Source organism: Pteropus alecto, unplaced genomic scaffold (assembly GCF_000325575.1).
Source record: "Pteropus alecto unplaced genomic scaffold, ASM32557v1 scaffold164, whole genome shotgun sequence".
Taxonomy (NCBI): domain Eukaryota; kingdom Metazoa; phylum Chordata; class Mammalia; order Chiroptera; family Pteropodidae; genus Pteropus; species Pteropus alecto.
In genome coordinates this window covers 21,950,266-21,976,388 of record NW_006439568.1, presented here as the reverse complement: position 1 = coordinate 21,976,388, position 26,123 = coordinate 21,950,266, and the positions used below count along the sequence as shown (strand labels likewise).

Here is a 26,123-nt window from a genome sequence, read left to right as displayed (position 1 = left end):
AACTATGTGTCTCTATATAAATATACAAATTTTTCACACAAAAAGTATTACTGAGCTCTGTAACTCTAATGCATTCTATTAATTACCAGTAAACCTTCAGTCTTGGGGAGCACCTTTTTAAAACCAGATTCATCCCAAAGACATAATTCTGTTTTGTTTTTAAATAAAAGTATGATGTTTTATATGTTTAAAATGATGAGAAAGTGATAATCAGGGATGTTACTCTGAGATTTATGATGACTTTTAATAAATGTCATTAATCCAAGGGCCCTTGAAGTAGACTCCAGTATCCTATTTTTTCATCTTTATGCAAAATAAATGGATAATTTTAGAGAAGAAAAAAAAATACCAAGTAAGAGTATTACCATATGATTATTAACCACATGTAAATGTTTTAAGAAAAAGCAGTGTTCTGGTAACAGTTTTAGCAGCCAATCTTGTACGCTTGTTTTTAGTATATAATTTGGCCGTAGAAATTCTAATGTATTGAATAGTCTCAAGAGTAATACAGTGTCAATTTAGTAATTATTTTAAATGTTGTGGGTCATTTCTTCTAGGCTTCCCAAATTTTAATTTATATTTCGCTTTTTCAAAAATTAAAATTTTAAACCAATTAGAAATGTCTTAATTTTTTCTTTGATACAAAAAGGATCTAAAGTTACATAGTTTTTGGCAACTTTTAAAAGTCCTTTTGAAGACCATTTATGTGGACAACAAATAGCTCAAGATCGTATGTTTTCTACAGGGAAATACACAAATGTATAGCATTTGTAAATCTTACTTTTTTTTTTTCTTTTGGTAAATCTTATTCTTGATATGACCTTTGGTAATATAAAACACAAATTGCATAATCAATAGAGAAAACTCATTTTTCTCTTTAGAATAACAAAAATTTTAATGGATCTGGATGGTCCAAGCTGGCGGGAGAAGTTGTCACCCATTCCTTCTGTGCCCACTTCGGTGCAATTGCGAGCTTGGCGACCCACAGCAGAGATGCCTCCAGACCAAGTGGGCGATTCCAGCAGCCATCACCAACCAGGCACCACAGGTAGGGGAAACCTACACCCCTTTCTTCTGAGGGTTATTTCGAGCCTTGTATATTTTCACAGTAAAGCAGAAGAATAAGCATAAACTCAGGCATTAGACCTGGTATTACGTTAAGACCCTGTTCTCCCCCTTTCTAACTTCAGAGTCTTAGAAGTTGCTTCACACCTCCAGCATCCTAGTGTATGTGAAAAGGGGGTAAAATGAATAAATGTCCTGTGGAGTTGTTCTCAGGAATAAATGGAGATATGCATATAAAATATTTAGCACATGCTGACTGTATAAGGTTGTAATAACCTCAGTAGAGGTTAAGTCAGTGTCGTTATTAAGAAAAAAAGTAAGCATATAGTCTTCTACTATACCATGTATTGACAAGGCTAACGTAATAAGAGTGATGTATTCGAAATAAATAAAACCCTACAACATAACTATCTAGCAGGCACTTCCTTCTGCCTTATATCATAGTAGTTACCATATCTGCATTGCTGTTGTACCTACTTCTGCTTTGTGCAGAGTGTTTAATACATGTGACTTCACTCTTTCTGGTTTAAAGCCAGTTGAGCTCCCATTTCTCCTACCTTCTTAGGAACTGCATGTCTGTTCCTGTGCTGAGCTTCACCTTGTAGACACCCTGAAGTTCCTGAGTCATAATGTCCTAATGGCTTGTATTAGACCCTCCATTGCCTAGAAAGAAGATGCAGGGAAAATCCGCCAAGGCTTTTAGATGATCTAGCAGTCCTAGGAAAGTCATAGAACTCTCTAGTTTCCTCAAGCCCATTATTAACGGAGCCCGGCCAAAAGTGTTTGCTCAGTGAAGGGAAGTTTGTTATGAACAAAGTGCATCTACTGACCATGCCAGAGATTTGTGAGAGCAAATCCTAAGCAGAGGTGTAATCAGCTGTTCCTATTCACCGTGTACTCATTGTTAGTGAGGGTAGATGCCAAAGATTTACCAACATCGGGGGAAGAAAAGTTTGAGGAAAGTTTTTCAGCAGATTGAGGGGAAAATATCCTCTGTAACATTATTTTCGGGCTCATGTATACCAGGATTCCTGAGGAGAGTCATTTGGCCCCCTTGTGTGAGATCTTTTGAAACGTGAAAATTAGGCAGAAATATTCTGTTGTTCAAAATAAAAGATGAAAAATTAACTAATATGTCATACTGTTTGTGCAAAGGGACAAATAAGATTATTATTTTACATTCAGGTTTATACTATATAAATTCACTGCATCAAGATTTTTAGATCATATTTGGGTCAATTTAAAGGTATATTTTAATTTTTAAGTTAAGGATTTTTATTTTCAATTGAATTACTCCATAGGGCAAAGTTACTACATAGATTTAAAACTTTAAATTTTAATACTTGATGTGTGTTAGAAACCTTTGGTTCTAAGTAACAGAAAATCTGTTGACCTAAATTGTAAGGAATGGTTTTGGCTCATGTAACTGGGAGGGCACGGGTAGATCTCTGAAATCGTGCATGGCTTATCAGGGCCCAGGCTCTGGCCAGGAACAGTAGAACCATAGCAGTTTTAGGCTTCGTGTCTGCACATATCAGTCCAAATGGTGAGAGACTCCATTGCTTTTGGCAGTATTAATTTAAGAATCAGGAAATATGTTGCCCCAGAGCTGTAGCTTTTTTATCCTGTTGTTCTATTGGCTTGAATTCTGTGGACACTTTTTCTAATGGGTCATGTGACATTCCTGAGCCAATCCCTATGATCTAGAAATGCCATGCCCAGATTGGCTTACGATGTCTGTTCCTGTTCCTCTCGACACAAAGGCCTAATAGGAGGCGGGGTGATAGCTGTGAGGTGCCCCTGGGAAGGAGAAAATGGATCCTGAGCACGAAGACAGCCATGACCACTGCAAGATAATGGGTAATGATAATAGTTGGGACTCTGATCGCGGATACCAGGAAACTTAACCCTAATGGCTTAAGCAAAAAAGGTTGTGTATTGGCAGGAGCCAATTGTGGAAAAGTCTACAAGGAGCGTAGCTGCAGGGATGGTTGGATTTAGGACTCAGAATTCTTCCTTAGCTCTCTAGTCGGCCTTTCTTTTGCTGTGTTGGCCCCGTTCTCAGACAGACTGTCCCTTTGTCTCACAGGATGGCAACATAGCTCCTCCTTTCATCCTCATTCCACGGGAAAGAGCACGAATGACCCTCACTGCCACAAAAATCCTAGTGTAGCTTATTGGATCTCATAGATCCACCCCTGACCAGTTAGATTATTTTGGCCAAGGAAACGTAATGTGCTGATTGATAAAGCAAAGATTGCCCCAAAAGGTAGGGCTAGAGTGGGGTTCGCTTTAAACCACAGAAGTAGAGAGTAAAAGAGTTGTGATTTTCCAAGGAAAGTTGGGGTACTGGACAAATGTCTACTTCAGGCTTTAACAGGTTTGTTTATTTTTCATGAAATAATTATTTACCCAAACACTAAATATTTGTATCTCCAGCAGAGAAAAGAAGGCATGCGAATATGGATAAAATGATGGAATTACTTGTGTTTATTTTCTAATTTGAAAAAAGTGTCATAATTTTATAATTATTTTTACTTACAGCCAACTTATCTTTTTAATTTATATACAAAACTTTGTTCCATTTAGACTTTAGCTCTGGATGGTACGGGGGGCGGGTCAAGTTAATTTACAATAGATGATTTACTTACAGATGTACTTAAGATTTTGTAGAGGTACTTATATGAAAACTTCCTCCTTTTTTATTTTTTGGGTTCCATAGATGAAAAAATGTTTAAAACCTTTAAAGAAGAAGGAAATCAGTGTGTAAAGGACAAAAACTATAAAGATGCCCTTAGTAAATACAGTGAATGTTTAAAGATTAACAATAAGGAATGTGCCATTTATACAAACAGGCAAGTTCTTTGTAACTTTATATACTTATGTTAATATTTTTTATTTAAAAAATGTAGAAAATTGTCTTATGTGAGTTTTTCAAAGAGGTGGGGCCATAGGAGTTCTGGAGAGATTGAAACACGAGGTGTGGTGAGCTTGGAGGTCTGGTTCATCAGCATTACGCCTTTGTGCCTGATCATTCCTGGCTGGCTGGCCTTGCTGCAGCTGGCCTGCCTGAGCATCATCCTCCACAGCGGGAATAGGAATCCCTTCCCTTTCAAACTAGTGTCTTACGTGCCCGTTTTCTCCTCAAGTGCTAAGGGAAGGGCCAGCATCTGAGTATGCAGTAAGAATAGGCAGATAGATTGTTCTAGGATGCTGCTCAGGTGCCATCTTTACCACATTGTGCTAAAAGATAATTAGAATATGGTGATTTGGGGAATTTTAGTGAGTACGTAGAGTCCAGGGTGATAAGAAATAAATGAGGTATGGTTCCTAAAGAGTAGGGACTCACAGCATGAATTTTTCTAGCTATTTGAGACAAATTCTTTTTAACTTCTCACTGCCTTGTTTGGGTACGTTTTCCTCTATTGCCAACGTTTTTGCCAAAAACGTGTCACTAAATTTAAAAGGCCTTTTTCTGCCCTCCTCCTGTTCAGCCTCTGCAGTGTTGGGCATTAATGCCACTTGGTTTTCCCTGGAGCCCTCCCTCTCCCCTTGGCCGCAGTGCTGACAGCTCTCCTGCCCAGCTGTCATCTTTCCCCTCTACAGGCTTTTCTGTCCCTGGTATGCTTGGGGTTCTAAAGGTGTAGATCCCTTTTTCGCTCTCCATGCTTTCTGGCCATCTTTTCCTCTACTCAGCTCCATTTGCCACCTTCCATTTATGGCCCCCAGATCTCTGTCTCTGAGCTTTGGTCCTGAGCACTTCCTTCCCTTCTGCACTCATGATGCGTTACCATCCCTGACGGAGGCCTCCCTCCCTCTTCCAGTCTGGCAGAAGCTCGGATGTCTTTAGGTTCTGAATTTTTCTTCAGCGTGAGCCTTTTCTCCACCCTCACCACCATTCCCTCCTCTGGGCAACCGCTATCTCCTGTCCGTCTGCAACACCCTTTCTGGTGTGCCTGCACCGTCCTGTTCCCTCTCATCTCATCCTCCAAGTTGCAGCTAGAGTGACCTCTTTAAACATAGTGAACAGGTCAGCCCCTATTTAAAAACCCGTCAATGGACTTCCTTGAAATTCAGGATAAAGCTCAGCCTCCTTGCCATGATTTATAAGGCCCGTCATGATCTGGCCTGCCCACTCTGCTAGCCTCATCCCTGCACTATGGCCATGTGGAGCTCTTCTTACTCCATCAAGAACACCGTGTTCTCTCACCGTAGAACTTTGCACATACTGGGTCCTGACCTCCACTCCCCACTCCCTACATCTTCACTCTCAGCCCAGTGCCTTTACATTGGATAATTCTCACTTAATACTCGGGGCTTCAACTTAAATGTCACTTTCAGGTCTTTCCTAATTGTTCCTCCCCTCTCCTCAGCCCCACCAGATCTGATGAGATTTTCAGCTGTGTCCTCCTAGAGCATCCTGTACAGATTTTATTGTGTTTGTTTGCTTCAGTTGTCTGTCTCTTCTGCTAGATTGCAGCCTCCTTGAGGGCTGGGACTATATTTTATTTGCAGTTGTATCCCTAGTGCCATAATTATATGTATTGCAAGAAAATGCCATAATTGGAGTAAAGTGTTAGTTTTCAATTGAGAAACAGCTGTGGTATGGAAATCGACTTATTGAGCTATTTTGATTTTTATTAGCTGTCTAAATTTATAGATGTATTATCTTTACCTTGCATAATACTGAGTTCCATTACCTCATACCAGAGCTCTCTGTTACTTGAAGCTGTGCCAGTTCGAAGAGGCAAAGCAGGACTGTGATCAGGCACTGCAGATAGACAACGGGAATGTGAAAGCGTGCTATAGACGAGCTCTTGCTCATAAAGGACTCAAGGTGAGGAAATCTTCATTTTAATACGTAAACTTCCGCTCTGAGCAAATGTAGTTTTCATGAACATCAGTCTCAGGATCATGGAATGGGAGCAGGATTTTCCTGGGGTTTAATCCTAGTTCTGTACTAATCAGTCCTGAAACTTTGTAGTAGGCCTCAGATTTTCCCTAATTACAATGTGGAGCTAGATAATGTCTATTATCACTTCCAGCCTAAAAATTATGGTTTATTTCCTAAGGACTGTTGTCAGTTACAGTAGGTCTACTTTAAGGGACAGGGAGATTTTTTACCGAATTACTGAAGGCCACCAGCAATGCCATTGGACTCCTCCAGCAAAGGACTGGGGGTTGTCTGTGGGGGCGGGAGGAAGGCGTCAGAATGGAAGATGGTAGAGACATAGGAGACTGAGATCTCCTGGTGATTTGGGCCTTAAACCAGCTGGTGGTCAGTATGAGACTAACGGATGGCATTCTTCTTTAAGAAAACTGCACCGTATTTTCAAAGAAAGTATTGTATAATTATGCTTTTGTTAATACTGTTTCTTCCACATGGAAAACTTGAATGAATGTTAAAAGTCAATTTGATTAAGGTCTAATACAGTGAAATTCACACAGTGTGCAGGTCTTGGATTTTTTTTTCTCTTTAAAGATTTTTAAATTGAAATATAATCAACACAATATTTTATTAGTTCCAAGTATACAACATAATGATTCAGTATATGTATGTATTGCAGAATGATCACTATATTATGTCTCGTTAACATCTATCACCACACTTACAAAATTTTTCTTTCTTGTGAGAACTTTTAAGATCTATTCTCTTAGCAACTATCAAATATATAATACAGTATTATTAACTATAGTCACCATACTGTACATTATTTTCTCATGATTTATTGTATAACTGGAAGCTTGTACCTGTCGACCACCTTCACCCATACTGCCCATCCCTCATTCCCCGCCTCACCTCTAGCAGCCACCAGTCTGTTCTCTGTATCTGAGTTCAAGTTTTTTTTGTTGTTGTTTTTTTCCCTTAGATTCCACATATAAGTTTAATTGCACATATGGTAATTGTCTTTCTCTGACTTACTTCACTTAGTGTAATGCCCTCAAAGTCCATACATATTGTTGCAAATGGCAGGATTGCCTTCTTTTTTTATGGCTGAATAATATTCCAGCACGTATATACACCACTTTATCCATTCATCCATCAGTGTTTCCATGTCTTGGCTATTATAAATACTGCTGCAGTGAACATGGAAGTGGGGTGTCTTTTCAAGTCAGTGTTTTTGTTTTCTTTGGATAAAGACCCGGAAGTGGAATTGCTAGATCTTAAGGTAGTTCTATTTTTAAATTTTTGAGGAACCTTCGTACTCCTTTCCATAGGGGCTATACTGATTTACATTCCCACCAACAGAGCACAAGGGTTCCCTTCTCTCCACATCTTTACCAACACTTATTTTTTTGCCTTTTTGATAATAGCCGTTCTAACAGGTGTAAAGCAATATCTCATTGTGGTTTTTGATTTGCATTTCCCTAAGGATGAGTGATGCTGAGCATCTTTTCATGTACCTGTAAGTCATCTGAATGTCTTTACCGTTCTTCTGCTCATCTTTTAATCTTTTTTTTTGCTGTTGAGTTGTATGGGTTCTTTACATATTTTGGATATTAATCCCTTATCACATATATGATTTGCAGTTTTTGTTTTTTTTTACCACTCAGTAGGTTATTTTTTCATTTTATGAATGGTTTTCTTTGCTGTGCAGAAGCTTTTTAATTTGATGTAGTCCCATTTTGTTTATTTTTGCTTTTGCTGCCTTTGCTTCTGGTGTCAAATCCAAAAAATCATCTCTAAGATGAAAGCCAAAGAGCTTACTGCCTGTTTTCTCCTAGTTTTCTGGTTTCAGGTCTTAAAATCAAGTTTAACCCATTTTGAGTTGATTTTTATGTATGGCGGTCCAGCTTTATTCTTCTGCATGTGGCTGTCCAGTTTTCCCGATACCATTTATTGAAGAGACTGTCCTTTTACCAATGAGAATTCTTAGCTCCTTTGTTATAGATTAATTGACCTTATATTCGTGGGTTTATTTCTAGGGCTCTGTGTTTTGTTTCATTGATCTAAGTGTATGTGTTTATGCCAGTATCGTACTGTTCTGATTACTATAGCTGTGTAATATAGTTTGAAGCCAGAAAATGTGATACCTCCACTTTATTTTTTTTTCAAGATTGCTTTGGCTCTTTGGGGTGTTTTGTGGTTCTATACAGTTTTTAGGATTGTTTGTCCTATTTCTGTGAAAAATGCCATTGGTATTTTGATTGGGATTGCATTGAATCTGTAGGTTGTTTTTGGTAGTATGGACATTTTAACATGTTAATTCTTCCCACCCGTGAGCATGGAACATCTTTCCATTTATTGTGTCTTCAGTTTCTCTCATTAGTGCCATGTAGTTTTCAGTGTACAGGTCTTTCACTTCTTTGGCTAAATTTATTCCTAGGTATTGTATTCTTTTGATGCAGTTGTAAACAGGATCGTTGTCTTAATTTGGTCATTGACTTGAGTAATATACATTCCTATGTAGCCAGCACCCCACCCCAGTCAAGATAAGGAACATTTCCATCCCCCTCCTCCTACCCCCACCACCATTCATCTGATTTCCGTCACGGGGTTAGTTGTGCTTCTTTTTTTGACATTAGCAAAAGTACAGAATGTACTCTTCAGCTTATTTTGTTCAGCGTAACATCTGAGATTCATCCATATTATGTGAATATCAGGAAATGTTCCTTTTTATTGCTGAGCTGTATGACTGTACAATTTATTTTACGTATTTACCAGTTAACGACGTTTAAGTGTTTCCAGTTTGGGTCTTTTATGGGTAAAGCTGCTATGACATCCTTGTGCATGTTTTTTATGGACTTCTTCATGAATTGGTACAGCTGGAGGCCAGGCACAGGTGTGAGTGGGAATGGAGAGAGGTAGTCAGATCATGGAGGCCTGGGGGACCATGCTCTAGGGCTGGGCTTGATCCCAAAGATAATGGGAACCCCAGAGTGTGGTAAAGGGCAGCATGATGGGTCAGATTTGGGGACATTGTAGAAAGTGGATCAAAGGGGGCCCAGCATATAGTAGGGAGGAGATATGTGAGAGGCCACCACGGTGAGCAGCAGATGCCCAAAGGAAGGTAATGGCAAAGGGAAGAGAGAAGGTGTGTTAGTTTGCTAGGGCTGCCGTAACAAAGTACCACGATGGTGGCTTAAACCAGGAGTTCCCAAACCCCGGGCTGTGGACCAGTATAGGTCCAGGGCCTGTTAGGAATAGAGCTGCACAGCAGGAGGTGAACGGCAGGCCAGCAAGCGAAGCTTCATCTGTATTTGCAGCTGCTCCCCAACGCTAGCATCACCACCTCAGCTCCACCTCAGACATCAGGCATTAGATTTTCATAGGAGCACCTGGTGCCACAAAGGTTGGGGACCTCTGCCTTAAACAACTGACATTTATTTCCTCATACTTCCGAAGGCTAGAGTCTGAGATTAAGATGTTGGCAGGGTCGGCTCCTCTTGCGGCCTGCGACACAGGAAGGATGTGTTCCAGGCCCCTCTCCTTGGCGTGTGGATGGCTGTCTTCTCCCTGTGTCTTCACTCTCTCTTCTCTCTACACATTTCTATGTCTAGATTTCCTCTTTTATAAGGACACCAATCATATTGGATTAGGACCCACCCTAACCTTACTGTAACTCGATTACCTTTTGAAGAACCTGTCTCCATTCTGAAGTTCTGTGGGTTAGGCTCTTAACATAGGAATTTCCAAGGGGACACAATTCAGCCAGTAACAGAAGGTGAGGGATTAATTGAAGGTTGTGTGAGGGTAAAGTTGACAGGACACACTGAGCACTGAACTGTGTGGAACAAGGAACAAAGCGGGTGCCTCCCAGGTTCCTGGTGCTGGCGGCCGACAGGTGCAGTGCGGTCATCATGGAGTTTGGAAAGCGGGAGGAGGAAGTGTGAGCGGGGAGAGGGGAGTTTTGTTTTGACCTTATTGAGTCTGAGATCTTTTAATGCCCATCACAGGGAAATATCTAAAAATATATTCTGTAAAACCAAGTTTTTTGGGGGAGAGGGCAGTCATGTTTTTGCATAGTATAGTAAATGATTACGGTCTGTGTGTACTAAGCGATCAGTCATTTCTAGATCTAGGTCCACTCAGGTTTCAGCAGAGCCACACCTGTGCGGATTCTGTGAGCCGCCTCCCATGCCAGTGGAGCCGTGCCGCTGCCCGCCCTCCCCCGCCCCCTTCTCAGTTTGTTAAGAGGGATATTATAAGGCTAACAAATGAATAGGCAGCTGAAGAGGTACAGCTGATGAGGTCTAAAAGGGTCCTGTGCCTGTGGGACTGGGGTGCACCACCCTCCCAGCATGCGTATGTGCCCACTAACCCCGAAGGTCCACAGCCCCACTGTACTTATAGTGCCTGTGTGACCTGGCCCCGCACCCCGCTTTTTTGTTAGCAACCCACTCATTTGTAAACCTCATGTGAAGATTTCCTAGGTGGTGTGTGGCATCGTCAATGAAAAGAGGCCTCTTCAAAATTTACTCCACTCTCTTCGTGCTTAATGGATTTGGGTACATGACAGTAGATCTGTGTGACTCACGAGTTTCTGAGTGTCCAGACCTAGAGCAGGTCTACCTTGTTCTGGCTGCCTGTCTCTGAACTTGTTTACCTGACCAAAAGTCAAAAGGTAAACCTAATGAAAGACCAGAATTTTGTACTTCCTTGGAATGAATTCTAGAAATTGTATTAGGATGCAGAAAAATAATCCCAAATTTCAGCAATCTTATCCCACTAGATTATGAGGCCGGCAATTTATTTTTCTGATTTGACTTCTTACAGCTTGACTTATATACCCTGTAGTTTGAGTTATGTGCCAAGTGAATTTAATTTCAGGATCTGCACAGGCTACAACTGCTTATCAAATGCTTCAGCAGCACACCTGTGCCCGCCTCCTCCCGTGACCGTGGCGAGGGTTGGCCCCGGGCTCACCTGGCAGGTAGCTCAACCAAACACTCCGCTTTTGGGGATCTTTTGTTTTCGAGCTGGCTTTAATTTTTTTTTTCCTGTGTGCCAGTTTTGAAAAGTACAGAACTTTCCTTAATGTACAGCTCTTCTTCACAAGAAAAGATAACATTTTACTTTTAATTACAACTTATTTCTTGTATTGAGTGAGACGTCTGTGCTAGGCTTTGGGAGCATACAGGCGGCTAAGACATGGTGCCTGCCTTATGGAATTCACAGGCAATTGGGGATGCTAGAAGACCGAGATATGAAAAAGTAACATAAAATTGTTGTTATTATAGTTTAAGCACATCTATTAATAGTAAATGATATCACTTGTGATGATACTTTAAGGCCTAATGAGGTCATTAGCAACTTTTAATGTTCTTTCTGCCAGTGCCACACTCTTTGTGTGAGCTCTGTCCTTCCCTCCACTCTGCAGGGCTGGTTTCTTTTCAGAACTTGCATTCTCTGACAAATGGATCGAAAGGAGATTCCTTCCCCTCATTAGTATCCATCTCAACCTTTGTTTGTTTTAATTGCATTAATGACGGTCCATACGTAATTATTTATTCATCTGTTTACTTCTTTTTTAACTGTTCCCCTTCATAAGACGGAAGCTTCCGTGCGGGCCGTGACCACGGCTGCTTTTTCCCACAGTGTTCCCAGTTCCCGGCACAAGGAAGTGGTCAGTTGCCATGTGTCAAGTGAAAGCCCCTGGCCTGACCACTCTGTGGGGTCTGGCAGAGCGGCCCCTCATCTTCCATTGCCTCCCTGCGTGATGTTGCCCCCGCCCTTCCTGCTCTCCTGCCCTCTCGTCACACGTGCCTGCCTCTGTTTTAACATTTATCAAAGTATATTTCCTGCTTTCTTAGGTCTCCTGCAACCAGAAAGATTGCTCTTAGGCACAGACTTTTCTGGAATGGGTAAAAAAAAAAAAAATCACATTGACTCTTGTGTTGTTGGACTTTCACTTCCAAGGCTGTAGCTCCCAAATCTCTACTTTCGGGCTTCACTTGAGCTTCACCGCTGTATTATCACTCGCCGTCTGGCTATTGCTGCCTTGATCGTCCCAAAGACTCTCTCTCTGCCTCCGTTTCCTCATCGTTAAAATGGGGACAGTAAAAGTAGTATTTGTAGGGCTATTGTGAGAGTATAATAATAATGCTTGCAAAATGCTGAGGATGGTAAAGGTTGGCTATTATTACTCCCTCGGTTTGCCCTGCTGCCCCACTTGCCTTTCAGTGTGGTCCCGCCTGGAACACTTCCTGTGGAAATACAGTGTCATTTTTTTGGTAGCAGGTTCCATCTGTGCTGTCTTGACACAGTTGTGTGTAGAGATTTGTTACCAATAGGTCATAATACCCTATAGTTTGTAAGTACTTTACCTTTTTTATAAATTAGAGCAGATTTAAGATTATGTCTTTAAACACATCACTCCCTCACTCTTGCTCTAGTGTGTTGCTGGGTGGAGGGGGAAGGGATGTGGCCTAATAGTGTCCCAGGAATGTCACATAACAATTAGCTTGTCTTACCTGTGCCTCAACCTCCGGCGTACGCTGTTATTGAGATGTTATGAATACTCAGAAAGGTTACACATCACTGGAATTCTCCTCACAGAATTCATTTTGATTTAATCAGAACCTGGGTCCAGCCTGTAGTTCTAGAATACGGCCTGTCACAGTGGACTGATTTTGTGGTAGCTCTCTGTGCTATCAGATTCTGTGCTGTGTTTTGTTAAGCTTAGATTCCTTTTCTTTCCCCTCGACCGCTCTTGTGTATATTGTCCAACTCTTTATGGAAGAATAAATGTTGACTCTAGCCTATTTGAACAGTATACAACTTTAAAGGGTTTTACGGAACAAAATATTATAGTAACAGCTAACATTTGTATAACCCTTTATAGGTTTAAACCACACATTAATTTCTTTATTACTTGGTACAGCCTCGTGAAAACTAGAATAGAGAAACTTTTGTTATTATTTTATAAGATAAGAAAAACCTAAGCTCGGAAAGGTTAAGTAGGATCTTGTTCCAGTTTTACTGCTCATAGGTGCTAAAATTAGGATTTCATTATTTCACTTATTCATTTAGCACACAACAAATGCCTGCCGTGTCTTAGGGACTGTGAAGGTTGTGGTGATGCAGGATTGAACTTGAGTCTTATAACACCAGATTTTGTGCTCTTTCTTCAGTAGAGGATGTGTGCAGTGTTACAGGCTATATAATATTTTAGCCCAAGTGTTACCTCAAAGGCCTAACTTAATAATCATGGTGCTAATCGAACCCACTGCACACTCCCCACACAGCTCATCACTCTCACTCCCACGTGGGCATGTCTGTGCCCTCTTATGAAAATTATTTTCTCTGCCTTCTACTTTCAGAATTATCAGGAAAGTTTAAATGATCTCAATAAAGTTCTCCTACTAGACTCAGGTATTGTTGAGGCGAAGATGGAGCTGGAGGAGGTAACCAGATTCCTAAGTATCAAGGATAATACAACATCATTCAGCAAGGAAAAGGAGAGAAGGAAAATCGAGATTCAAGAGGTATTTGGAGTTCGTTACCTTCGCAAGTACTCTTTTGGAGATCTTCTATTGATTCAAAAGTCATTCCTGTGGGTTCTACAAAAAAAATTTGTGTTTTTATTCTGATGATCAATGAAGAAATTTTAACCAGTTATAAAAACAGACTTTTCCTTTGCCATGATAATTAGCCATTATGTTTTCCCAGCCAGGGCCCCTGGATGGCATTGGAAGTCTGTGGAACTGAGGTTCTTCTTTCTCTCCCACCCCACCCCGCCCACCTGGCCTGTGCCCTGTATTGCTTCCTCCCAGATTGTTCTGGGAGCATATGGCCATTGAGCTTTGCAGGGTAGACCTGGAGAATTGTAATAGGACTGATTTTGTTTCAATGGACCAGCGAGCCACACCCCATAGAGATTTTCCACTTTGATTCAGACCTTTGTAGCACTCTGAAACAAGACTAGCCTCTTGAACTACAGAGATCTTGAACTACCCCAAGATCAAACCTACGTTTGTGATTTCAGATAACACAACATCTAGTGCTATAGCTCTTGCTATGCCTTTAGTGAAGAATGTCAGCTCATGAGTTCCTGTGTATTCATGAACACTAATACCCCGTTTATCGTGTTACATTTTCACTAAGAGTAAGAAGTTAAAATGTGAGAGAGGCTAGGAAGTTTTTTCCCTCTACAGAAGGAAGAAAAACTATTATATTATAAAAAATGTAAGTTTACTTCTCTGTTAAACGTTAAGTAAATAAGTAAAAGTTAGGAAAAAGAGATAAAGCTGTTATAGGTCTTTTTTAATACAGCAGTTTTATTCATGAAAAATTATCAATAAAATCTTATTGTCATATTTTCAATGTTAAAAATGCTCTTTAAAAAGAATACTTTTAATGGATACTCATACCTTAAAATTTCCTAAGAAAGTAGAATTTATGATTTATTATAAATTATATACTTTTCACTTAGAACATGACTAAAATACATGACTAAAGTGTACTTGTGTTTTTCAGTTCCTTCTGATTTTAATAAATGTAACTTGGGATGTGTACAGTGGCTGTTTGTGTCACATTGTAATTTTTTTCCCCATGAAGGTGAATGAAGGCTGTGAAGAGCCTGAAAGGGCCTCAGAGGAGGTCTCCACTGGCTGCCTTGCTTCTGAGAAGGGGGACACAAGCAATGGGCCAGAATACTCTGAAAAACTACCAATCGCCAAGCCTAACAATGCCTATGAATTTGGTCAGGTTATAAATGCTCTAAGTGCTAGGAAGGATAAAAGAGCCTGTTCACACCTTTTGGCTATCACTGAACCAAAAGATTTGCCGATGTTGTTGAGTAACAAACTTGAAGGAGATGTATTCCTCCTGCTCATTCAGGCTCTGAAAATTAATCTTATCGATAAAGATCCCTCACTGGTATATCAGCATCTTTTATATCTGAGTAAAGCAGAAAGATTTAAGGTAAGTGGCAAAATATCTCATTAATAGAGATTGTTTTGTTTTTAGGGTCTGTAACTTTCAAATGTTAATATCTTATGCAAATCTAATTTTTCTCCTTTCAGACGATGTTGACACTAATTAGCAAGGACCAAAAGGAGCAAATTGAACAACTTTTTGATGACCTCTTGGACACACCAAACAAACATTTTACTTTAGAAGATGCACAGGCCTTGAAAAGGCAGTATGAGCTCTAAATCAAGATGATTGGTGGATTTCCTTTATGCATGCATGTGTTCCAGTAATGCTAATGAGATGACATTGTAATGCAGTTGCATGGATAAAACCTGGCTTAGAAAAGATCCCTTGGTCTGGGCTATAAAATATTTTACTTATTTTATACATAGAACATGTATATTCTACAATCTGCTTTTTATTAGTTGTAAATATTTTCTTATGTACCAGAGCTAACATCTTTATATTTAATAAGTATATTTGGAACTGGTTAAGTACATTTTAATTTATATCATACATTTTCTCTTAATGACTTGTTAAAAAATTGAGTTAAATTACATTTCTTTGGGCTATGAAGGAGTCTGCTTAAGTTTGACAGAATGTATTTCTTTAAAATTCATTTTTAAAAGTGAAAATCATTACCAGTGATTATTACATCACCTTTATTTCCTGCTAAGATATATATATATATCCCATTTTATACTACTTGCGTATTATAATCTGCTAAGATGAATTGCAATATTAAGTCTATAATATGAAATGATTATTAAATAAATTGTGGTTATTAGAATTGTAAGAGGAACTTATTTTCTAATATGTAAGCATTCCCTCTTAAGAACAAAAATTGGCAAAAATTTCTACCACTTTTTACTAGATTTTAAAAGCTAGTTACCCTTATAAATTACTTATGTAAGCAATAACAAAACAACCAATATATAAAGGCAAATTAAGCCTACTTTTCTATTTGAATTGTCGCCCCCATATTGTTCTCAACTATTTAAATATCTTCTTTCCCCTCTTTTAACCATGACCACATTTATTCCCCTAATTTAAAGAGATTATGAAGAACTCAGCATATCGAAAGTTCCTTTGTTAACTGAGTCAAAGTAAAGGTCTCAGTGTACTGTCAAATTTGTTCCTGTAGTCTGTAGTCAAGTCTTTTTCTGGAGCATTTTCTTGCTCTTTAGAAGTGAAGATGAAAGACGAATATCACTTTTAATATTTCTATATTTTTTATTTAATTTCATATAGTTATAGAATATTAAAAAATTGTGGGTAAGCGGTACATTTTAAACTGCTATTTTTCTTTCAGACTATTCTTTGTTCATAAAGGAAAATCTACTGTAATGGGTATTTAATTCTAATCTTCAAGCAAACAAAATAGTTTTCTCCTTTAATGCTATTAAATCTTTGTAAAAGTAGATCATGGCGTGTGTTAGTAACTTTACGGTAGAGACAGACATAGAAAGGAAACATCCTGTTTTGTTGACAGTGACATGCCCAGCACCCAGCTGCGTATGTTAAGCCATCCCCACTGGCAGCCTCGCCTACAGGAGGTAGAAAACAGTGAGTGAATGCCTGGCCGTCGCAGTGGTGTGGGTCGCAGCTGGACATATCCATTTCTCCCAAGAGTACGGAGGCAGCACCTTCGTTACTAGGGAGGGAAGAGAAAGTGCAGGAAGCAGATAAGAATGTCCACGTGCATTAAAGGAGTGCGGGTCCTGCTGACTGCCTCAGAGCTCCGTCAGGAAGTCTGCCCACAAGCCTCTAGGGTATCCTGCTCAGTCTCCCCACCGAGTCTGCAAGTCCCCCCAGCGCCCCAGTGGCCAGGTCTTTGTGTAAGATCCGGAGTGCAGGAGTGAAAGCAGATGGAGCAACCGGAGTGTTCTCAGAAAACATCTGTGGCAAGAGAGAAACCACAAACTGGAGCTATAGCACTGCTGCTGGAAAACAAAAGAGGTTTTCAGCAGCCAGTCTGGTGAGTTATAAGAAGAAAAGATGTAAAAGGTTAAGAATTCTGCCACAAGAGGGAGTGATAACAGTGGAACAGGTCTTCCTATTCAAAAGCTGAGGAAACCCATTCTGGCAAAGCAGTGATCAATACTCCATCTGAAGGTAACCAATAAAGATGTAAGGTGTCTGCTGCTTAAAATATGAAAACAGCAGTGCAAAAATATAAGGGACATGAAAAATCAAGAAAATATGTTACTCCCCAAAGAGATCAATAATTCTCCAACAACCTAGCTCAAAGCCACAATACTGTGATCTAGCAGATAAAGACTTTAGAATGCAGTAGTCTCCCCTGCTTTATCCACAGTTTTGCTTTTTGCAGCTTCAGTTACCTGTGATAAACTACAGTCCAAAATTATTAAATGGAAAATTCCAGGAATAAACAATTTATAAGTTTTAAATTGCACATAGTTCTGAGTAGCATGATGAAATCTTGTGCTATCCCTGACTGTCCTGCCCAGGACGTGAATCACCTCTGTTCAGCATATCCATGCTGTACACGCTACCCGCTGGCTAGTCGGTAGCTATCTATTATCAGGTTGACTGTATCAGTATCATAGTGCTTATGTTCAAGTAACTTTTATTTTACTTAATAACCCCAAAGCCATTCATATAACTTTTACTATAGCATATTGCTATAATTGTTCTATTTCTTACTATGCCTGATTTACAAATTAAACTTTATCATAGGTATGTAGTATAGGAAAAAAACATAGTATGTGTAGGGTTTGGTACTATCCGCAGCTTCTGGCATCTACTGGGGATCTTAGAATTTATCCCCCATGGATAAGGAGGGACTACTCTAGTTACTTTGAAGGGAGACTGAATAAGCGACAATAAAACTCAAGATAGTTCAATGATATTAGGAAGGAAAAATACATGAACAAAAGGAACTCTTTAGTAAAGAGATAGGAAAAAAATAAATATTGGAACTGAAGAAACCAATGAACGAGATAATACAATAGAGAACATCTGTAGCAACAGAACAGATGGACAACAGAATAAAAGACTTAAGGATAGGAACTTTGAAATAACAGAAGAGAAGGAAAATACAAATGAAAAAGAGTGAAGAAATTCTATATGATCCATGGGACTCAATCAGAAGAGCAAATACTAGAATAATTGGGCATCCAGAGGAGAAGAGAGGGAGAAAGAAAAAATTTATTCAAAGGAATAATAGCTGACAACTTTCCAAACTTAGGTAAAAAGACTTGGACATCCAAATTCACGAAGCCGATTGATGACCTTAGTACCCCAATGTGAAAGTGCCTTTTCCAGGACACATTATAATGAAACTACCAAAAATTCAAAGGTAAAGTATTCTCAATGCAGCTAGGGAAAAAACAGTAACCTACAAAGGAACCCATATTTGACTATCAGCAGATTTCTCAGCCAAAACCCTACAGGCCAGGAAAGAGAGAAATTACATATTCCAAGTGTTAAGATAAAAACTACCAACGAAGAATACTCTATCTAGCAAAGTTACCCTTCAGATATTAAGAAGACATAAAGACGTTTCCAGACAAAAGCTGAGGAAATTTATCACTACTAGACCTGCCTTGCAAGACATGCTGAAAGAAGTTCTTCAAGATGAAATGAGAAGATGCTCATGGAAACAGTGTTAGACTGGCAAGGTGAGAAACTATACTCAAATTTAGGAAATTCTAATTCCATAACAGGATGGTGTATTAGCCACTTTATTATAAAAGTTAAAGAACAAGTGTTAAAAATAACTGTAGCCACTATGATTTTTTAAATACACAACATAAAAAGAGGTAAATTGTGACATCAAAAATATAAAAGGGAGTAAAAGGGTAGAGCCTTTATAAGTGAAAGAAGATAAGTTTCCATCAGCATAAAATAGACTATGAGATATTTTATGTAAGCCTCGTAATCATAAAGCACATATTTAGAGTAGATTCATGAAAGATCTTTTTAAAGTGGGGGTGGGGGGTAAGCGGGGCGCACAGAATACCGCTGTGGAAAATCGCCAATTTACAAAGGTAAAACAGAAGAGAGGGAAAAAAACAATGGAAATACAAAACAACCAGAAAGCAATAAGATGGCAATAGTAAGTTTTTACATATCAGTCAGTACTCTAAATGTGAATGGATTGAATTCTCTAAAATGGGTCCCTAAACCCCGGACCGTGGACTGGTACCAGGCCATGGCCTGTTAGGAACTGGGCTGTCCAGCAGGAGGTGAGTGGTGGGTGAGTGAGTGAAAGCTTCATCTGTATTTGCAGCCACTCCCCAACGTTAGCATCACCACCTCAGCTCCACCTCACATCATCAGGCATTAAATTCTCATATGAGCACAGGTTCCTGGTGCCAAAAAGGTTGGAGACCGCTGCTCTAAAAGTCACAGAATGACTGGATTAATTTTTTTTTTTTTTAAAGGACCCAACTATATGCAGTTTAAAAGACACCAGCTTTAAGAACACATGTAGGCTCAAAATGAAAGGCTGGAAAAAGACATACAAGTGGAAACCAAAAGAGAGGATAACCATACTCATATCAGACAAAATAGGCTTAAGCCAAAAATGGTAACAAGAGACCAAGGTCATGATAATAAATGAGGGTCAATACATCAAGAAAATATAATTGTATATGCACTAACATCAGAGCATCTAAATATATTAAGCAAATACAGATCTGAAGGGAGAAATAGGTAATACAATAATAGTGGGGGACTTTAATATCCCAATTTCAGCAGTGGATAGATCATCCAGACAAAAAAAAAAATGTGTGAATCAAACCATGCTTTAGAAAAAATGGACCTAACAAACATATATAGAACATTACATCCAACAGCAACAGAATATATATTTTTCTCAAGTGAACAAGGAACATTCTCCAGGATAGGTTATATGACAGGACATAAAACCAGTCTTAGCAAATTTGGCTTAAATCATACCAACTATCTTTTCTTACCACATGGTATTAAACTACAAATTGGCAACAGGAAAGCTGGAAAATCTACAAATATGTGGAAACAACACACTTCTGAACAATGAACAAATCAAAGAAATAAAAAGGGAAATAACATGTATCAAAACAAATGGAAACAGAAACAAAATACCAAACCTGAAAAGCAGTTCTGAGAGCGTGGTTTATAGCAACAAACGCATATATTAAGAAATTGAAAGCTTTCCAATAAACGACCTAAATTTTCACCTCAAGAAACTACAAAAAGAATAAAGTTAGCAGAAGAAAGGAAATAATAAAGACCAGAGCAGAAGTAAGTGAAATGGAGACCAGAAAAACAAAAGATCAACATAAGTCCTGGTTTTTCAAAAAGATAAAATTGACAGATCTTTAGCTAGACCAAGAAAAAAGACTCAATCAGAAATGAAAGATGAGACATTACAAATGACTACAGAAATACATAGGATCATAAGAGATCACTATGAACGATTATTATATGCCAAAGGATTAGATAACCTTGAAGAAATGCATACATTTTTAGAAATACAGAACCTACCCAGACTCAATCAGGAAGAAATACAAAACGGACCAATAAGTAAAGCCAGATAAGGACACTATAAGAAACTATACAGCATGTCTTTGATGAAATAGATGCAAAATTTCTCAAAATAATAGCAAACCAAACTTAAAAACCCATTACAAGGATTATACAGCATGACTAAGTAGGATTTATCCCTGGGATACAAGGATGGTTCAGCATAAATCAATAAATGTCATGCATCCCATTAATAGAATGAATGATAAAAATCACCGGATAATCTCAATAGATGCAGCAAAATCATTTGACAAAATACATCTTTTCATGATAAAAATCCTCAACAGATTGGGTATAGAAGGAATATACCTCAACTTAATAAAGGCCATATATGACAAAGCCACAACTAACATATTCAACAGTGAAAAATTGAAAGATTTTCCTCTAAGATCAGGAAAAAGACAAGGATGCCCACTTTTGTCATTCTTGTTCAATACTAGTACTGGAAGTCCTAGGTAGAGCAATTAGTTAAAAGGTATACAAATTGGAAAGGAAGAAGTAAGAATTTCTGTTATTTGCCGATAATAACAATTTTGTATGCAGGCATAACCTGTTTAATTGTGCCTAGCTTTATTGCACTTCACATGTGTTATGTTGTTTACAAATTGAAGGCAAGACCTTCTACCAGCAAAAAGATTATGACCCACTCTACTCCGATACTTGCTCTATTATCTTGGTCTGGAACAGAACCTGCAATATCTCAGGTACAGCTGTACAGAAAACCCCAAAGTCTCAACCATAAAGCTGTTGGAACTAATCAATGAATTCAGTAAAGTTGCAGGATATAAAAACATACAGAAATCAGTTGCATTGCTATCCACTAACAATGAAACATCTGAAAAAAAATAAACTATTTCATTCATACTAGCATCAAAAACAAAATACCCATGGTTAAAAAATAAAAAACAAGTGGAAATATATCCCGTGCACAAGGATTGGAAGAATTGATACTATTAAATGTCCATAATAACCCCAACCATTTATATCACAGAAATAGAAAAAGCCTAAAATTCACATGGAACCACAAAAAGACCCCAAATAGCCAAAGCAATCATGAGAAAGAAATGCAAAGCTGAAGGCATCACACTTCCTGATTTTAAACTCTACTACAAAGTTATAGTAATTAAAACAGTATGGTACCAGCATAAAAAGAGACACATAGAATAATGGAAAAGCATAGCGAGCCTGGAAATACATTCCCACACGTATGGGGAACAATATTTGATAGGGAGCCAAGAAAACCCAACGGGTAAAAGACAATCTCTTCAACAAATGGTATTGGAGAAACTGGATAAACATGCAGAAAAATGAAATTTGACTGCTTATTTTACACCACTCACACAAATTAACTTGAACTAGGTCAAAGACTTAAACATAAGACTTGATACTGTAAAACTTCTAGAAAAAAACAGGAAAGAAGCTCCTTGACATTGGTTTTAGTAATAATTTTTTTGGATATGACACCCATAAACAAAAGCAAAAATTTATAAGCAGGACTACATCAAACTGAAAAGCTGCATAGGCAAAAGAAACAACAAAATGGAAAGGTACTCTACAGAATGGGAGAAAATATTTGCAAAGCATAAATCATATAAGGGTTAACATCAAAATATATAAAGAACTCATACTACTGAATACAAAAAAAATTTTTTGATTTAAAATGAGCAGAAGAACTAGACACTTTCCCAAAGAAGACATCCAAATGACCAATGGATTCATGAAAAGATGCTCGACAAAAAGATTAGAGATAAGTAAGTGTTGGTGAGGATGCGAAGAAAAGGGAATCCTTGTGCACTGTTGGTGGAAATGCAAATTGGTTCAGCTACTATGGAAAACAGTATGGATGTTCTTCAAAAAAATTAAAAATAGAACTACCATCTGGCACAGCTATCTCACTCCTGGGTATTTTACCTAAAGGTGAAGAAAATATCGAAGAGACGATGTGCTCTCATGGTTACTGCAGCATTATTCACAGTAGTCCAGATATGGAAGCAGTCTAAATCCCTTAATTGAGGAATTGATAAAGAAGGTACGCACACATGTGCACGCGTGTGCACGCATGCACACAATGGAATGTTCATCAATGAGATAGAAGGAAATCCTGCTATTTATGACAACATAGATGGACTTTAAGAACATTATGCTAAGTGATGTAAGTGCGAGAGAGACAAACATTGTATATCACTTATTCGTGATAAGCCAGACTCATAAAAAACAGAATAAAATGGTGGTTACCAGGGGCAATAAGCTTTTTTTTCCTGTTAAGCCACTGAGATTTTGGATTGTTTGTAATTATTTCCAAAGACTTAACCTCTCACAGTCTGTTTCCTGTGAGATCCCATCTATCTTAAGCTCTTAAATCTTTCATCAGCCCCTGACCTGTGAAACGTAACTTCACACTGTTCATTTCCACATAGATGTCTCACAAACTGAACTCTGTTCCCTCAAATTCAGGCTCATTAATAATCTCTATGAAAGGTACCATTGTTCAGAAACCTCAGCGTCATCCTAGACTTGTCTTCTCTCAAACTCTCCATCCAATATTTTATCCAGGCAAACTGTTTAATTACCCAAACATGGCACACTCACCCAACACTAACTCTTTTTGCACAGGACGTTTCCCTGCTCCAAATGCTCTTCTCTCCTCCCTCTTACTTCTCCAAAATCACAGGGTAATTGAATTTTTGGCCTTCCTTTAAAATCCAGTTCAAATGTCACTTTTTTAGAGGCTTTTTCTCACCTGCCTTAACTGAGTTAAATCTGTCTTTGTTTTCTCAGAGTGCCATGTGCATAGCTCTATTGTAACTCTAAACATTGTTTTTGGTGTTTTGAGTGGACTCCAAAATGTCTGGCTTAGTCTATGGCCATGTGACCCTGAACAAGCCCGATCCCGTCTGATCACGAAAGCTAAGCAGGGCTGGGCCTGGTTAGTACTTGGATGGGAGACCACCTAGGAAGACCAGGGCCTGTAGGCATAAAAAATAAATAAAAAAATAAGGGATTGTAAGCTGACAAGTTCCTTGCAATCTGTGAAGTCAACCAAGGGTTGCCTTGCCTAAAAAAATAAATAAAAATAAATGTCTGGCCTAGTTCTGTTCCTCATATTACTCAGCAAAATGCCTGGCACAATACTCAATAAATCTTCATTGAATGAATGAGAAGCTTTACTCTATATTTTTGGGTACATGTATTAAAGTATTCCAGTAGAATGTTGGCACTTGTTATATCTAATGAGTTGCTATAAATCATATGTCGGGAAGTAGAAAGGTCTCAAAGAAACTAATTCTATACAGAGTGAGGGTGATTTATCAGCAAAGCTTGAGTTCATGCCTGAGGGACCTGATAAGCAAAGTTTCTAGATGTAAGAGTGAAAGACAAAATGTTAAAACAAAATTGGGAGGAGAAAACCAAAGTTTCTTAAAATTGTAAGTGACACTACCTACTAGATGTATAACACCTGAGCAAATCACAATTACTGGGCTTAAGTTTGCATGTTTTTAAATGATTAAATATCATCTGGACTGACATCATGTTTGCTGTGAAATAACATGAAACTGCCTTCTAAGCTATGTACAGTACAAGCGACCATCATTATTTCTGGTTCATGGACCATATGAAAGCTCCCCATGCGTAGAACCTGAATCAGGGTTCCCATCTAACTATAGCATCAGTTAATGCCCAGTTTCTGCAGGTGTTGCCGCCTGATCCCACAGCTCACAACCCTGGTCACCCTCAGCCCCCTGGCCTCACTGAAATAACTGGGGCCACATCATATGACTACTCCAATCAGCTTCCCTTCCTTGGGACTTATCAGCAAATTCTCCCCGCTCTTTCTCTCTTCCAGAAAGCGGTCTTCCCTCTTCTTTCTAATGCTGGTCCCTTATCCTATCCTTCCTTCCAGGGCTTTCCACCAAGAATACCACCTTTTCTTTTGCAACCCCCTTCCTCAGCATACGAGCCTACTCAGCTCTTCCCCACCTAAAGAAAAGTCCCTCTTTCAATCTTTAAGCTTCCATCTTTTCCTATACCATGCTTTCAAAACGTGATATCTTTCTCCATTTTTCTCACCTCCGGAATTTCCTGTTTTAAAATAAATTTGGCTTCAAACTCCCATTTTTATTGAAACTACTCTCACCAACCTTGATCAAATCAGAAGCTTTTTCTCTGTCACAGGTTACACTGTAGCCTGAAGAGATTTTGTTTTAGAGATCTTCTGATCTAAATCTAATTCCTTTATATCAAAGGCCAGATAAGAACACAACAGAATATTGCGTAGTATGAAGTGCTGAGAAATTGTGACTGTACTGGTTTTGCCCTTTTGCTGAGATTTATGGGGTGAGATTTGTGGCCAAAGGAGGTGAAATTTGGAAGGTGACGAAGCAAAGCCTTAGGGGGAGCTACAATACGGACTCTATTCTATTTTTGAATTGCTCAGAATGAGCGATAATCTATACGGGCTAATTCAGAGTATACCTTCATGAGCAAGATCTCAAAATGTAAAGGGTTGTACAATTTGACACCACAAACCTGGATGTATTGAGAACTCGAAGTTTGTCAGGAAAGTTTCAAAAACATGGGGCTATAAATTTAACCTTTTCCACTTCTTATGCATCTTGGTGAAAGCTCCCTTCATGCAACCGACCGGTGAGGCCCCACTGTTAGAAACAGTGTACTCTTTGACAGAGGCCTTCTCAGGAGGAAGTACAAAGGACTGACACTATGTCGTGTGCAATGAGATTAATCATGAGTTACAGCCAAACATTATGTCAAAGTGATTTTGAAGATATTTTCTTGTGTTTTTGATATAGTGTGGATCTTGCTACCTAAGAATAGGATAGAGCAAAGTGTGTTCATCTGCAGTTTGGTTCATTCTCCTATCAGCCAGTGGGCACCACTTAGACCAAAAGGCCCCCTGCAAACTGATGCGAAAGTCGTGGAATCTTGCATCTTAATTCTCCACAGAGGGATGTCTACTAGCAGAAATCTCGGTCTCAAGAATAAAATGAATTTCAGCAAGTTTATAGATTTCGATGCCTTTTGCCAAAAATCAAATGAAAAGATTGAAGGTAGAAAGATCAATGAAATTGGTGATAGAAAGGTCAATGAAAAACCAGCAGGGCAGAGTATGAGATTCCCACAACTGCCTCCTCTCTTTTCTCTGGGGAACTGCTTTAGGGCATAGGCTTTGGTATCCGATAAACCTGGAATCACATCCCAGCTCTGATACTTAGGGGCTGTGTGGGTTTCTCGTCCACAGAACGAGGAGGGATATTGTACTACCAGCTCAGGGTGTAGTCTACGCAGTTCATGTAACATGCGTGGTGGAATAAGTATAATGGTCTCAACTGTGTTGTTAGAAAAGGGTTAAAAAGGTCTTTTCAAAGATTGGACACCTTCGTATTTACTTACTGGATAAGAAACACACATTAGAAACCCCTCCAATATAGTGTAGCCAGAGAAGCAGCTGGCCTTGGAAAACTGGCGCCATCTCCTGCAAGTTTAGTCACATTACAACGGCCAAGAGATGACTCCCCAAGTTGAGCTACATAGAGAATCTATTTGTAACAGCATGTGTCTTTCTTTTCCAACCTGTCGCTGCTTTGAGGGTGAGCTGACACAAACAGTTGCACATGCAGAGCCTGGCATCGGCTGGTGGGTGCTTGATAAA

General features: G+C 39.0%; 1 protein-coding gene and 1 pseudogene across 1 annotated transcript in view; both read left to right on the top strand.

Annotated features, from left to right (window-relative positions):
• The window catches only part of SPAG1 (sperm associated antigen 1), a 57,279-nt gene extending 40,935 nt beyond the window's left edge, over positions 1 to 16,344 (top strand). The window contains exons 14-19 of the mRNA XM_015592959.2: positions 882 to 1,048; positions 3,788 to 3,920; positions 5,776 to 5,902; positions 13,330 to 13,494; positions 14,567 to 14,932; positions 15,034 to 16,344. Of these exons, the coding sequence (XP_015448445.1) occupies positions 882 to 1,048; positions 3,788 to 3,920; positions 5,776 to 5,902; positions 13,330 to 13,494; positions 14,567 to 14,932; positions 15,034 to 15,165 (1,090 nt within the window). The 3' untranslated portion in view covers positions 15,166 to 16,344. The remainder of the gene's footprint in view (positions 1 to 881; positions 1,049 to 3,787; positions 3,921 to 5,775; positions 5,903 to 13,329; positions 13,495 to 14,566; positions 14,933 to 15,033) is intronic.
• A 6,967-nt stretch (positions 16,345 to 23,311) lies between these two features.
• On the top strand, positions 23,312 to 23,430 carry LOC112483654 (annotated as a pseudogene).
• The last annotated feature ends 2,693 nt before the right edge of the window (positions 23,431 to 26,123 follow it).